The sequence below is a fragment of the Rhinolophus sinicus genome, linkage group LG07 (genome assembly GCF_036562045.2).
Source record: "Rhinolophus sinicus isolate RSC01 linkage group LG07, ASM3656204v1, whole genome shotgun sequence".
In the NCBI taxonomy this organism is placed as follows: Eukaryota; Metazoa; Chordata; class Mammalia; order Chiroptera; family Rhinolophidae; genus Rhinolophus; species Rhinolophus sinicus.
This window is the reverse complement of record NC_133757.1, coordinates 25,850,941-25,866,823: the sequence shown is the minus strand read 5'-3', so window position 1 is coordinate 25,866,823 and position 15,883 is coordinate 25,850,941. Positions and strand designations below refer to the sequence as shown.

Genomic DNA, 15,883 nt, shown 5'->3' with positions numbered 1-15,883 from the left:
TTTCTCCTCACTTTTTTTTCCAGTTTTTTTAAAAATTAATTTCAAGTGTACAAAGCAACATAGTAGTTAGACATTTAAACCCCTCTTAAAGTGATAACCCACCCCCCCAAGCTACTACTCCCCTGACATCTTATATAGCTGTTACAATACCATCAACTATTTTCCCTATGTTGTACTTTACATCCCGTGACTATATGTACCTATATATTTAGTTATAGTTGACATTCAATATTACTCTACTTCAGCTTCAGGTGTATAGCACAGTGGTCAGGCATCTACACAGTCTATGACGTGATCCCCTGATAAGTCCAGTGCCCATGTGGCACCTTACATGGTCTTTACAACATTGTTGATTATATTCCCCATACTGTATTAACTATCAATTTATATTTCTTAATGCCTTCACCTTTTTCACCCTGACCCAACTCCGTTCCCATCTATCACCCTGATAGATCTAGTATCTATTTGGCACCATACCTAGTTATTACAATATTATTGACTATATTCCTTATGCTATACCCTATATCCCCATGACTACTATGTAACAACTAATTTGTACTTCTTAATCCCTTCCCTTTTCACCCACCCTTAACCCCCACCCCCCGCCACCATCTTAAAGAAGTCCCTCTAAGATTCCTTGTTATACTGGGTTGGTGGTGATGAGCTCCTTCAGCCTCTTCTTTTCTGGGAAGCTTCTTATCTGTCCTTCAATTCTAAATGATAGCTTTGCTGGGTAGAGTAATCTTGGTTGTATGTCTTTGCTTTTCATCACTTGGAATATTTCCTGCCACTCCCTTCTTGCCTGCAAGGTTTCTGTTGAGAAATCAGCTGCCAGTCTTATGGGGGCTCCCTTGTAGGTAATCAATTGCTTTTTCTCTTGCTGCTTTTCAGATTCTCTCTTTGTCTTTAACCTTTGGCATTTTTTAAATTATGATTTAAATTGGTGTTGGCATCTTTGGGTTCATCTTGTTTGGGACTCTCTGTGCTTTCTGGGCGTGTATGTCTATTTCCTTCACCAGGTTAGGGAAGTTTTCTGTCATCATTTCTTCAAATAGGTTTTAAATTCCTTGCTCTCTCTCTTCTCCTTCTGGTACCCCTATAATGCGAATGTTGGTACGCTTGATATTGTTCCGGAGCCCCTTAAACTCTCCTCAATTTTTTGGATTTTTTCTTTTTGCTGTTCTGGTTGGGTGTTTTCTGCTTCATTATCTTCTACATCACTGGTTAGATCCTCTGCTTCACCTAATCTACTGTTGATTCTCTGTAATGTATTCTTCATTTCTGTTATTGTATCCTTTATTTCTGACTGGTTGTTTTTCATGATTTCCATCTCCATTTTTATGCTTCCTATCTTTCTGTTGAAGTTCTCCCTGAGATCAGTGAGCATTCTTATAACCAGTGTTTGGAACTCTGCGTCTGATAGATTGCTTGTCTCCATTTCGCTTATTTCTTTTTCTGGAGCTTTGTTCTGTTCTTTTATTTGGGACATGTTTCTTTGTCTCCCCATTTTGGCTGTTCCCTGTGTTTGTTTCTATGTATTGGGTAGGGCTGCTATATCTTCCGGTCTTAGAAGAGTGGCCTTACGTAGTAGGTGTGCTGTGGGGTTCAGTGGCGCAGTCTTTTTGGTCACCTGAGCCACGAGCTCCAGGTGTGTCCCTCACGTGGGTTGTGTGTGCCCTCCTTTTGTAGTTGAGCCTTGGTTGATAATTGCACATCAATGGGAGGGGCTGACCCTTGGGCTCACTTGTTGTGAGGACTGGCCTTGCCAACAGTGGAAGAGTTGTTGTGCAAAGGCTGATCCTACGGAGCAGGATCTACCTCAGCAGGACTCTGGTGCCTGCCCAATCCACCCCTTGGGTGTGTTGTACTTGGAGGCGGCTGGGTGATGCTCCAGCTTGTTTTGAAGCTGGCCACTGGGGTCATCAGCTTGGAGGGGGTCAGCTATAGGTCAAGTTCAGCCACAGCCCGTGCCCCACTTGGGGCCACCCAGCAGGAGCCACAAAGAAATCTGCAGATGGCTGCTGCCCGTGCTGTTCTTGGAAGCACCTTGAGAGGCCAAGCTGCGAACCAAGGCCGGCTGCCACTATTGCCTTGCTTAGAGATGCTCAGCCAAAAGTACAGGACATATTCGACAGATGCTACTTGTCTGGATTCCACAAACATTTGAGAGACCCTAGGAAAGTCTGCAGCTTGAGCCAAGGCAGGTGGTCTGCACAAAAAAGCCACTGGAAGTGGCATGGGTATACCCAAAAGTTGGGTGGGGCCAGGTCTCGAATTGCCAGGGCAGGGCGAACAAACAGGGGAGATTCAGTTGTGGCTGCCTCTTTTGTCTGTATATGGGGAAGGGGGAGGGCTCAGCAAAGAAACAATGGTGTAATGCAGGGACTTAGCTCCCACTCCCCGCAAAAGAATGCAGGATATGGTGAGGCCAAAAAGGAACAACAACGGAACCATAGATAGGGGAGTCATGCCACTATATTCTCGATGGCAACTGGTCGAGAAAAAAAGCAAACATCTGCCAGTACCCCAATGAGGGGTCTTCCTGCACAGGAAGTAGGATCAACCCAATCTGCAATCCACAATCTGCTTGCTAACCGCAATCCGCTGTCTACTTCTCTGCCAACCAACGTGCTAGCTGCAATCCGCCATTCTCTCTGCCAACCAACCAACCAACCAACCAACCAAACAACCAACCAACCAACCAACCCCATAGCATAACCACAGCAGTTATATTAGTAGCTAATGGCTACCCGGTAACAGCTGATGGCCACCCAGCCACAGCGGATGGCCATCTCATTATTAGATGGCTGATGGCCATCTAATAACCAAGCCAGCACCTTTCCACGTGAGGTTGAGAGCCTGGAAACTTCTCTCTGGGACTCTGTCCCCACAAATGGCCTCCACCAGCTCCCCCGTCCAGGAGAAAGCCGCCTCTCCAGCCCCCGTCCCAAGCCAGACAACTCAATTCCCCACCATTTGTCCCTGCCACCTTTCCAGCTGCTGCCTCAGTGCTGGAGCTCTGAGCAAGTGATTCCTTTGGTGAGTAAGTCTGTGCACAATCCCTTTAAGAAGAGCGCCTGTAAATGCAGCTGCACTGTCTCACTCAGTCACAATCGCCACTGGTTTTCACAACCAAAAATTATGGGGGCTTCTCTCCTCAGCACTGGAAACCTGGGCTGGGGTGGGGCTGAGATCTCTTACTCCTCTGGGGAGTGGGGGGAACCCCCACAGCCAAAATATCCCTCCCGATCTTTAATGGTCACACGCAGGTGTGGGACCAGCCGGTTCCGCGTCTCTGCCCCTCCTACTAGTCTGAAAGTAAGTGGCTTCTGCACGTCCTTAGTTGAAAGGCTTAAGTTCAGCTGATTTTAGGTGATTCTCAATAATGGTTGTCTTGTAGATTAGTTGTAATTGTGATGTGGTTGTGAGAGAAGGTGAGCACAGCATTTACCTACTGCGCCATCTTGGGTGTCCCCTTCTTCTGTGCATTTTTGAGTAGGCAAGTGAGAAGGGCAAGGAACAGGTAATAGAAGTTCAGAGGCGAGACGTCCAGGGGAGGCATTCCAGAAGGACTTCTCAGAGGAGGGGCCAATGATGATAAGCCAAGGGGCTTAACAGTAAGAGAGACTATGATTCCTTTTGGCCACAGTAAATGACCAGGTTGCTTGTACATCCCCTCCCCAAACACCCGCTCCCCTTCTCAGGCCACTCTGGCTCCCCCGAACAGACAGTGTAACCAAGGGAGAATAGCTCTCAAAATGATCCTCTTCATTTTACAGCTGGAAGGGGCCTGAGAGGTCAGAGTGCAGCCTCCCCTCCCACATCAGCCATCCTCCTCCTCAAATTGAAAGCTGCCACCCTCCTGATTTAAGCCTTGAGCCCTTTCTCCTGATTTCATAATAATTACAGCTAACACTTACTGAGTGCCAGGTTCTATTCTAAGCAATTACTCTACTTTACAATTACTATCTCAGTTAAGCTTCACAACACTCTTTAAGCAAAGTACTAACATTATCCCCAGTTTTCATTTGATGAAGCTGAGGTTTCGTTAAGCCATTTGCCCAAGATCTCATAGGTGGTGAGGGGGCCACACTACGAGTTAAACCCAGGCTCCTCTGGGTTCAGAGCCTACGTATCTGACCATGCTATTGCCCTGCTTCTCTAGCACTCACTTTCCTCCCTCCTGACTCATCTGGGACCCTGGCCTTTTCCTCTCCTCCAGTCCTCTCTCGACACCAGCAGAAGGACATCAGGCCTGAAACTGGACATCTAATCAAGGACAAGGAGGGGGCTCTTGGTGGCATCAATTCACAGATTTCAAAGTGCTTTCTGTACATTTTGTTCTTTGTGTCTTTAAGACAGCCCTATAAGGTAGAATTGAAATGATTTTATTCTCATCCCATAGAAAAGGAAATGGAGACTCAGAGACACGATGTGACTGGCTCAACAGCCAGAGGTGACTTGGGTCCAGTGCTTCTCCAACTATCACACTCCCTCTTCCCCAAACTGGCATTTCTCCTCCTTGGGAGTCAGGCCTGGGTCAGATGTTTTCTTAAATGGGACAAGGGAGAGGGCTCTAGGAGTCTTGAGGACGGGTCTGCTTCACCCCACAGAGTGCAAGACCAGCTGTCCTTGCCGTTTAGGCCAGGTCCACCTGTGGGGCCCGGGGACCCCTGCAACTGACCACCAGAATGAAGGGGGACTTGGAAGTGAGTGCCTATGGCTGAAGAAGTAGCTGGAGCAAGAACCCGCCCCAGCCCGTTCGAGGAGGGGTAGCAGGCAGGGTTGGGGAGGGAAATGTCTTTGGCATTTGAATAGAGGGAGTAGCAAAAGCTTGATCTCTAAATCTTTGATTTCTAAATCAGAGGGTGCTGGTCCAATCATGGCTGGACTGGGGCCCTCTCCAGGGTTGGCAGATCTGCGAATGGAGGTGACCCACTGGGAAAGCACGGGGGCCATATGTAGCAAGACACAGGGAGCTCCTACCATCGGCTCCAAGCCTGACACGGAGGAATGGCTCCTGAGGAAGCAATCCAACAGAAGCCAAAAGCTATTTGCCTCAAGATGTTCCCTGCAATGTTAGCAAAGCAAAAAACTGAAAAGAGAGAGAAAAAAATAAGTATCCAGTGAGCTATTCTGGCAATCTACTCAGTGGAATCTAATGATGTAGTAAATAGCATGGGAAAAGGTTTGTGGTGTAAAGTTGACTCTACATCACACTGTGTCCCCTGAAGGATGACTCACGGGAACAATTTCTCTTGGTCCCAGTGCCAGGAAACTGTATTTCTCCAGGGCAGCTGCCTTGCTTTTATCTGGAGTTCTACATATCTGTCGGCTGACCACGTTTCCCTTTTAGCTTTGACTGTAGGGAAGCTCCAAATCAAATTCATGGCCCATCACTCACGACCATATGACAGGAATTTTGATATCAGTACCCTTCCCGGCTTTATTTTCTTTCCTTCCTCCCAAACACTTTTCTGTTTATTAATAATCTTGTATTGTATGCTGTATTTGTCAACTATTGAAGAAAAATATTTTTGGAGTAGAATGGGGTAGAGAGGAGAAAGAAAGGAAAGAGAAAGTTAAAAAAAAGCTGAGAGGAAAATGGATTTACTAACACTGCCTTCAGATTCAACTGAAGAGCATCAATTCTGCTGGTCACTCGTGAATATAAAAGGGTTGATGCCTTTAACTGGTAATGTTAGAAGCCATTCCAATGATAGATGAAACAGGAAAAATGCAAAATAAAATAATGAGGTGTCACTTTCCACCCAGAAAATTGGCAAAAATTAATGCTGACAACCCCCAGTGGATGAGCATTGACACACTCTTCTATTTGCCGATGGAGTGTGAACTGGCTAATTAGAGACTTTTGGCACGTGCAGGTGCCCATACATGTGACTTGGCAGTTACACACCTAAGTGTATACACTGTAGGGACACGCTTAGACGTGGGCACAGAGGACTTTACAGAAAATGTTTGCTTCAGCATTGTTTGTAATAGCAAAACAAAAGTAAACATTTTAAATGTGTCCTCAGAGAGGGGTGGCCAATGGCTCAGCTGGTTAGAGCGCGCGCTCTCAACAACAAAGGTTGCCGGTTCACTTCCCGCATGGGATGGTGGGTTGCGCCCCCTGCAACTGAAGATTGAAAACAGCTCCTGGACTTGGAGATGAGCTGCACCCTCCACAACTAGGATTGAAGGACAGTGACTTGACTTGGAGCTGATGGGTCCTGGGGAAAAACACACTGTTCCTCAATAAAGTCCTGGAAATACTCACTGTTCCTCTTCCCCAATAAAAATCTTAAAAATAAATAAATGTCCTGGGGCCGGCCCGGTGGCTCAGGCGGTTAGAGCTCCATGCTCCTAACTCCAAAGGCTGCCGGTTCGATTCCCACATGGGCCAGTGGGCTCTCAACCACCAGGTTGCCAGTTCAATCCCTTGAGTCCCACAAGGGATGGTGGGCTCCACCCCCTGCAACTAAGATTGAACACGGCACCTTGAGCTGAGCTGTTGCTGAGCTCCTGGATGGCTCAGTTGGTTGGAGTGCATTCTCTCAACCACAAGGTTGCCGGTTCGACTCCCACAGGGATGGTGGGCTGTGCCCCCTGCAACTAGAAAAAAACGGCAACTGGACCTGGAGCTGAGCTGCACCCTCCACAACTAAGACTGAAAGGACAACAACATGACTTGGGGAAAAAAAGGCCTGGAAGTACGCACTGTTCCCCAATAAAGTCCTGTTCCTCTAAAAAAAAAAAAAAAAAAAGTAAGTATTTAAAAATAAATAAATAAATGTCCTCAGAGGGAGAAAGAAAAGTAAAATTGTGGTCTAAGCTCACGGCAGACTATTATAAAGCTGTGAAAAATGAATGAATCAGAGCTACCCATCCTGCTATGGACAAAGCTCAAAACATCAAAACACAATGTTGGACAAAAATGGCAAAGTGCGGAAGGTATGTAAGTTTGATTCCATTTCTATAAAGCTTAAAATGGAAAAACCGTATTATATAATATCTTGTTTATGGATCGATATATATGTCCTAAGGTGTATGAAGACATGCTGGGAACAATAACACCTGAGGCATGACAGCAAGAGGAGGAAGAGGAAGGTGACCCGGGGAGGGTTGCTATGGCTGCTGGATACACACACGTGGATTATATTATTATCTGTTCTTTGGGGTATGGCTAAAACAGTTCAAAACAAAGAAAAACGGTGTGAACAATGTCATTGCAACTGGGTAAAGAATTCTGGCTGCATCAGAACAAGCTTGGGAAGGAAATGTGCATAGAACCTTGGTGTCGGGGAGGTAGGAACCGGGGTGAGTACAACACCAATGTCCCGGCTGTAAGAGGATGGGGAGGCATCAGGTTGGCTGTGATGTGGCCTCTCTTGCAGGCTTTTTGGTCCAGGGCTCCAATGGCGAGTTCCCCTATCTGACCAGCAGTGAGCGCCTGGAGGTGGTGAGCCGTGCGCGTCAGGCTATGCCCAAGGACAAGCTCCTGCTAGCTGGTTCCGGCTGCGAGTGTGAGGCTCTAATGCCCTGGGCGCTGGGGGCAGCAGGAGGGGCTGGGGGTGGCTGGGGTGGGGCTCTTTGGCCCTGAGGCTGGGTTCAGTTGACTATTTCTGTCTCCTTTGCACCCCTTGCTTGCCCCAGAGTCCTGGCCCAGCCCTTCTCCGTCCTGCTCTCATCCTCCATGGCCTGTAGGGGAGACTCTCTCTTTCCTTCTGCAGCTACTCAAGCCACAGTGGAGATGACCGTGAGCATGGCCCAGGTTGGGGCTGACGCTGCCCTGGTGGTGACCCCTTCCTACTATCGTGGCCGAATGAGCAGTGCTGCCCTCATCCACCACTACACCAAGGTGGGTGTGAGGGTTGGGCGTGGGCTTGAGGCCTGGGCCCGAGAGGAGGTTGGGTGAGGGGGAGACTCTGCCTGGGGAGAGGAGACAGAGAAGCTGGGAATGGAGTGGAGAGCCTGGGAAGGGGAGAGATGGCACCATGTACCAGCTGTGTGACTTTGGGTGACGGCCCTAACCACTCTGTGTCACTGTTTCCTCCCCTCTCAAAAGAGCTATCTTCCTCGTAGGGTGCTTGTAAGGACTAAATTCGATCAAAACAGAAAGGACTTGGGACATAGAAAGCACTCACTAAGTACTGCCCTCTATTACTGCTTACAAGCAGCATGTAGCCCTGTGACTTCTAGTCCAGGAGGTGGGCCTGTCCAGGGAGCCCAGGCTCAGACCTATTGGTGGCGAGCTGTGCCTCAGGCTCCTCGGGCCTGGGCAGCTGCCCTCTCCCCTCCTCTCTGTGTCCCTCAGGTCGCCGACCTCTCTCCAATTCCTGTGGTGCTGTACAGTGTGCCAGCCAACACGGGGCTGGACCTGCCTGTAGACACAGCGGTCATTCTTTCCCAGCACCCGAATATCGTTGGCATCAAGGACAGTGGTGGTGATGTGAGTGACAGAAGCTCCTGGCTGAGGCACCTTTCCCTCCTGTTTTGCTACCAACTTCAGGACAGCGCTGGGACCCGCTTCAGTTCTGGGCTCCTGTTCGGGTTCTCTCTGGCATGTGGATTTTCCGGGGTTTCGTCTGAATTTTAGAGCTCCTTTCTGGGGCCTGGGCTCTCATTTGCTCATACTGGCCCAGCCCCCAGCCGGGAGGGCCTGCGGGTCTGGGCCCCACTCACACCTGGTTTGCTGTTGCAGGTGACCAGAATCGGGCTGATGGTTCACAAGACCAGGAGGCAGGATTTCCAGGTGTTGGCTGGATCGGCTGGCTTCCTGCTGGCCAGCTACGCCGTGGGTAGGCTTCCCGCAGGATTCATACTGTGATGGGTGACCCAGATAGAAGCAGGCAGCTGGGGTCTGCTGGGAGAGACTGTGAGGGCTGGGGCTGGGTCTGCAGAGGGCCTGGGCCAGCCTGCCTGCTCCCAAACCTCGGAAGCCCAGCACACCGCTTGCTTGTCTGAACAGTGGGTGCTTGTGAGTGGCCCTGTTGGGTGGAGGAGGGTGGCCATGTACAATCCCTGGCCTGTTGTAGGGATGCCTACAATTTACTCTAAGTCCAAAGTTCCCTGCTTAGGTGACAAATTTAGCTCCTCTAATCTCACCTTGTAAATCATCTTCTGAGGGCAGAGGCTTGGGGCTCTCCCTTCTAGTCAGGAGCCCATTTTCCTCTCCCCCTGTTCCCAGGCCAGAATGAATGGTCAGGCCTGCAGGGTGGGGCCACGGGTCTTTTTCTGGTGCCTGATCAGATTGTGTTCCAGTCCAGGATCCTAGGAATGTTGTCATTGTCTGTTTGTAGTCAAGGTCCTTGGGATCAGGTTGGATTTGAGCCTGGGAAGGGCAGGGAGGGGAAGGGAAGCATCTGCTCCATCAGCTGAAGCCCCAGCGAGTACAGATTTGAGTTGCTTTTCCCATGCTATTAGGGGCAATCCTGTTCTCTCTGGTCTTTGCAGACTTTGGCATGTTGCCTAGGTCCTTGCACATCTCCCCTCGGTCTCTTAAATGCAGGGGGCCCATTTATGCCTCATTCCTGAGGGTATATGGGAAAAGCACAGACTCTGGATACCTGGGGGAACTGAGCTGGAATCTCAGCTCCACTGTTTATTCACTGAGTATCGCTGGGCAAAGTACTCAACCTCTCTAGGTCTGAGTTTCTACTAAGCAAAGCAGAGAGGTGTTGTCAGGATTAAATCGCATTGGCCCCGTCTGCCATAGTGCTTAGTACATAGTAGCTATTCAGTAAATGGCAACTATATTAGCTCATTCCAAATTGCCTACTCTCTCCACTCTTGAGACCACTTTGCTTAGGGAGTGAGGGAACACAGTCCCAAAGAGCAGTTTCCAGGCTCTCGGCCTCACGTGGAAAGGTGTTGGCTCGGGTAGTAGATGGTCATCAGCTGTGACTAGTTGGCCATAAGCTGTTACCAGTTAGCCATTGGCCACTGATATAACTGCCGTGGCTGAGCTAGCAAGCGTGGATTGCAGTTAGCAAGTGGGTTGGTTGGTTGGCAGACAAGCAGATAGCAGATTGCAGATCGTGTGGCTCCTGCTTCCTGTGTCTCCAACCCAGCCGCCAGCAAGAATATAGTGGTATGACTCCCCCATCTATGGCTCCATGAGTGTCCCTTTTTGGCCTCACCATATCCTGCGTTCTTGTGTGGAGAGCGGGAGCTGAGACCCTGCATGACAGGGACCATCCTAACTAGTCTTGGCATCACACTCACAGGCTGGCAGCAGTGGCAGAGCCCTTTGAGATCACAGACAGCCCATTTTCGTTGCCCAGATGAGAACAAAGAGGATCAGAAGGGTCTATGACTTGTCCAAGCTCATGCAGCCAATGGGAGGAAATGTCATATCTCCTGACTGTGTCCAGACCACTTTCCACTCCCCACCCTACCCCCACTGCTGTCTCAGGCTGAATTCACTGGGGGGAATATGATTTCAGAAGAGCAAAGGCTTCCCATCCACCCCCATCCCTTTTAGGACTGGTGAGTCAGGGGGCTAGTGGAGGAATGTGAAGGTGTCAGCAGGCAGTTGGGATGCTACTTTGGGGGGGGGGATGGGTGGAGAGAGTGCAAAGACAGGGAACTGTCCTTAAATTAGCCTTCAGTCTCTGCTTGCTGCCCCTCAGCCTGCAGGGTTCTACTTCAAACATACTGGCAGCTTTTTTCTCTGTACTCTGTGGACTCACAAAGCATGCCTTTGACATGGCCAGCCAGTGGCATAGAAACCTACATCCTAGCTCCCCAGAACAAAGGGGTGCTAGGGACCAGAGTTTGTAATTCTCGGTAAGAGGAGGCTTTGGCTGACATTCTGCATCTTACTCTGGGGCAGGAGCTGTGGGGGGCGTGTGTGCCCTGGCCAATGTCCTGGGGGCTCAGGTGTGCCAGCTGGAGCGACTCTGCCTCACAGGGCAATGGGAAGATGCCCAGAAGCTACAGCTCCGCCTCATTGAGCCAAACACTGCGGTGAGCTCCCAGCAATGGCAGCAAAGGGCAGAGGTGGGGGGCGGGGGCAACAGTCTGTCCTCATTGGGGCAGAAGCTAGGGCAGGCACAAGGGTCCCCATTCATTCTCTTCCCTTTCAGAATATCCTTTTAGAGAACATTCCAGGGTGGGAACTCCTTACGTGTCCCCAGAAATTCTTGACTTCAGACAAAGTTGAGCCCCATTGGTTCTCAAACTTAAGTGTGCATTAGAATTCATTTAGGGAGCAAGTTAAAATTAGAATCCTTTTGGCCCAGGAATATGCATTGAGACAGACAGCCACAGTCATTGTGACATAAGTCATCCTGGGACCTTACTTAGAGATGCACTGCCTAGACAGAGGGACCATGGACTTTTAGACCAGCTTTATGAGCGGCCAGATCCTGAAAAACAGAATGATTGAGAAGGAAGAAGTTGGAAAGCTGGAGGTATTCAGAGCCCAGATTTCCCAGGAGACTTCTGTCTTCAAATAATCTATTCTGCAGTCAGACCAGGTCCCCCAATTCTGTGTTGGGCAAGCTATGGAGAAGAGTCAAGATGGAATGCCTTTAAGTGCTAAGCAATGCTGTGCAGCACCATATTGGAGTTTGAGGCAGAAAGTAAAAGGTGTGTCCCTATATTTGTAGACACCTTTTTATGTATAAATTAAACATTTAATTTTGAGATCATTGTAGAGTCACATGAAATTGTAAGAAATAATACAGAGAGATCCCATGTACTCATTATCCAATTTCCCCCAGTGGTAACAATACCACAACCAGGATTTTGACTTTGATATAGTCAAGATATAAAATATTTCCATCACCACAAAGATCCCTCATGTTACACTTTTATAGCCACACATACTTGCCTCCTGCCCCCACCCCCTCTTTAACCTATGGCAACCACAAATAAGTTCGTCATTTTTATAATTTTGTCAGTTCAAGACTGTTATATAAATGAAATCATATAGTCTATAACCTTTTGAGATTGGCTTTTTTCACTCAGCATAATTTTATGGAGATTCATCCAGGTGTTGTGTGTATCGATAGTTGGTTCCTTTTGAGTAGTAACTGAGTAGTATTTCATGATATAGTTATACCACAGTTTATTTAACCATTCACCTGTTAAAGGACAGACGGTTGTTTCCAGTTTTGACTATTAAAAGCTGCTACGAATATGCATGTACATGTTTTTGTGTGACCATAAGTCTTCATTTTTCTGGTATAAATAAATACATGATTGCTGGGTCATATGATGGTCACATGTTTAGTTTTTAAAGAAACTGCCAAACTATTTTCCAGAGTGGTATACCATTTTACATTTACATCGGTGTAAACGTATGAGTGCTCCAGTTTCTCTGCATCTTCACCAGCATTTCATATTATGACTATTTTTTTATTTTAGCCATTCTGATAGATGCATAGTGACATTTCATTGTGATTTTAAGTTACATGTCTCTTATGGCTAATGCTATTGAACATCTTTTCATGTGTTTATTTTCCATCTGTATATGCTCTTAGATGAAATGTCTATTTATGTCTCTTGTCCATTTTCTAATTGGATTTTTTTTTACTGTTGAGTTTTAGAAGTTTGTTATATCTTCTAGATAGTAGTCCTTTGTCAGATATGTGGTTTGCAAATATTTTCTCCCAGTTTGTAGCTTGTCTCGTCAATCTCTTAATATGTCTTTTTCAGAGCAAAAGTTAAATTTTGCTAATTTAACTTTATCAATATTTTCTTTTGTTTATGCTTTTCATGTAAAATCTAAGAATGCTTTGCCTAGTACTAGATTGTGAAGATTTTCTGCTATGTTTTTCCTAAAAGTTTTGTAATTTTGTATTTTACAAGTCTGTGACCCATTTTTAGTTAATTTTTGTATAAAGTGTGAGACATAGATCAAGGTTGTTGTTTTTTTTCCCTGTAGATATCCACTTGCTCCAGCAGCATTTGTTGAAAAGATGATCTTTCCTCCATTGAATTACTGTTGTACCTTTGTCAAGAATCAGTTGGGCGTATTTGTGTGGGTCTATTTCTGGATTCTCTATTCTTTCCATTGATCCATCTCTCTGCAATACCACACAGACTTGATTACTGTTGGTATATCATAAATCTAAAATCAGGAAGACTGATTCTTTTCACTTTGTTCTTTTTTGCAATGTTGTTTTAGTGAATCTAATTCCTTTGCCTTTCTACATAAATTTTAGAATAATCTTGTCTATATCTACAAATACTCTTGCTGGGATTTTGATAGGAATTTTCTTAAACCTGTATACCATTAGCGGACAATTGATATTTTTACTATGTTGTCTTCAAATGCTTGAATATGGTATGTCTCTCCTTTTATGTATACCTTTTTAAATTTATTTCATCAGCATTTTGTAGTTTTTGGCAAACAACTCCTGTACTTTTGTTTTGAGAGATTTACACCTAAGTGGCTCATATTTTTTTAGTGATTATAAATGTTATTGTATTTTTAATTTCACTATATTTATTGGTAGCATATAGAAACACAATCGATTTTTGCACGTTTATCTTGTATGTCACGACTTTGCTGAACCCATTTATTAATTCTAGGAGGGTTTGGTAGATTCCTTGGGATTTTCTACATAGACAATCACATCATCTACACATAGGGGAAGTTCTGTTTCTTCTTTTCTGATCTGTATGTGTTTTAGTTCCTTTCTTGCCTGATTGCACGGACTAGAACTTCCTGCACGATGTTGAATAAGAGAGGTGACGGTGGCGTCCTTGCCTTGTTCCTGATCTTAAGGGAAAACAATCAGCCTTTCACCATTACGTGTAATGCTAGCTGTAGGTTTCTGTAGGCTCTCTATCACGTTGAGGATGTTTCCCCTCTATTCTAGTTTTCAGAGAGCTTTTTTAAAAATCATGAATGGGTGTTGAATTTTGTCGGATGTTTTTCTGCACTGATTGATAGAATCATGAGATTTTTTTTTTCCTTTTTAGCCTGTTAATATGGAGGGTTACAGTAATAATCTTCAAATATTAGGCCAGACTTGCACCTCTGGAATAAATCCCACTTAGTCATGGTGCATACCGTGTTTCCCCCAAAATAAGACCTGGTCTTATATTAATTTTTGTTCCAAAAGATGCATTAGGGCTTATGTTCGGGGGATGTCATCCTGAAAAATCATGCTAGGGCTTATTTTCCGGAAGACACAGTAACTCTTTTTATATATTGCTGAATTCCATTTGTTTACATTTTATTAAGAATTTTTCTGTCTATCTTTATGAGGGATATTGGTCTGTTGTCTTTTTTTTTTTTTTTTTTTTTTTTTTTTTTTTGGTACTGCCTTAGTCTAATTTTGGTATCAGGGTAAAAATAGCTTCATACATCAATTGGGAAGTGTTCCCTCCTCTTCTATTTTCTGGAAGAGGATTGGTATTAAACCTTCTTTCCACATTTCTTGGAATTCTCCAGTAAAGCCATCTGGGCCTGGAGATTTCTTTTTGGGGAGTTTTAAACAAAAATACAGCCTGCAGTAGGCTTCGACTGACTATCATCATGGCTGGAAAGGGTAAGAGAGTCTCCTTACTGCTCCCGTGTGGCAGTGAGTGGGGATGGCCTCCTTAAGGGTGGGCAGAGGTGAAAGTTGTGACTCTCCTCACTAGGCCTCTTCTGACACCATCCCTGGTAGATGGGGAGAGCTATTCTCTACTGCTGAGTTGGAGGGTAGAAGTTCTGGCTCCTAGTTCAACCTTGTTGGCCTGGTGGGGAGGGGGCACAGTTTTTTCGGTGGGGTTTGACTGGAGTAGAATGGTGGTTGTTTAAAAGTTTTCACTCTTGCGAGGCTGCCCCTTTCCTGGTCCTTAGCTGAAAAGAACAGACTTTTGTTGGGGCTTTTACTGTCTGTGCCCATTGGCATTTCAGGGCCGCTGGCTCCTTCAGCTCCAAGTCTGGGCCAGTTAACCCACCACTGTGTTGTCCTGAGGTCTGTACTTGGTCTTCCTCTCTACTTTTCAGACTCTTCTTATGTTTGTTTTTATATAATGTCCATTTTTTAGTTGTACTTATAGTAAGACTAGAGAAAAGTACATCTATTCCATCTTCTTGGAAGTGGAAGCTCTAACTAGTTTTCTAAATGGTGATCCCCCCACACACATACACTCGCACCGCCCCCGAATATTAAAGTAGTTGAAAAAACTATTTAAAAATTTAAAAGTAGGCATATTAAAACTCACAGCATGATTTTAGTTTTAAATATTTTATACCAAAAACATAGTTTATTATAATTTTACTTCCTTGGTTTGAATAGAAGCAAACTTATCAAAACAATTTTCCCCCGACTACTTCTAGAAACAAAAATTAACCATTAAAAAAATACACAAAACATGTATAGAGGGGCCTTATTGCCTTACTTATATATTACTTTGCCTCAGACTACAATATGGCAGGGTATGGCTCTGTGGGATTCTGTTTTTGTTTAAAACTTTGATACTTTGTTCATTATTAGTATTTTTGCATTGGTATTGATTTTTTTAGAAAACATTAACTATTTACCTTGATGACTGAGGTGTTTGGCATCTCCTTAGGTTTTGCATCTGAGATCATGGTCCCAGACTGAGCCAGGCAATGCTTTTTGTTTGTGTAAAATGGCGGGAGGGCTGCAGATCTCCTTCACAGTTTATGCCTTTACCTCAAAGGGGCAGATTAACTCAGACTTAGAAAAAGGACAGCTGAGGAGGCAAGCATGAGTCTCCCTGGATGTGAAGGTTTTCCTGAGATAGGATGCTCCCACCCCCATTCACCTGCGAGAGAGAAGGTTCCAGAACCTGCATACCACCAGGACAGGAAGAGGAAGATCTACCAGGGCTCTGGGGTCTGGTCTAATAGTGGCCTTTTCCTTCTCCAATGCTTGTAACATGGGTTAGGTGTTGCTATAACCTCATT

The 15,883-nt window shown here is 45.9% G+C and overlaps 1 protein-coding gene across 2 annotated transcripts in view; it reads left to right on the top strand.

The window, feature by feature from the left end:
• Positions 1 to 15,883, top strand: part of HOGA1 (4-hydroxy-2-oxoglutarate aldolase 1) — a 28,380-nt gene that overhangs the window by 10,125 nt on the left and 2,372 nt on the right. Inside the window, exons 2-6 of one of the 2 annotated variants that reach the window (XM_074339266.1) lie at positions 7,398 to 7,526; positions 7,734 to 7,861; positions 8,318 to 8,452; positions 8,705 to 8,801; positions 10,838 to 10,971. In XM_074339266.1, coding sequence (XP_074195367.1) covers positions 7,398 to 7,526; positions 7,734 to 7,861; positions 8,318 to 8,452; positions 8,705 to 8,801; positions 10,838 to 10,971 — 623 coding nt within the window. The remainder of the gene's footprint in view (positions 1 to 7,397; positions 7,527 to 7,733; positions 7,862 to 8,317; positions 8,453 to 8,704; positions 8,802 to 10,837; positions 10,972 to 15,883) is intronic. The other variant, XM_074339267.1, reaches the window with a different exon arrangement.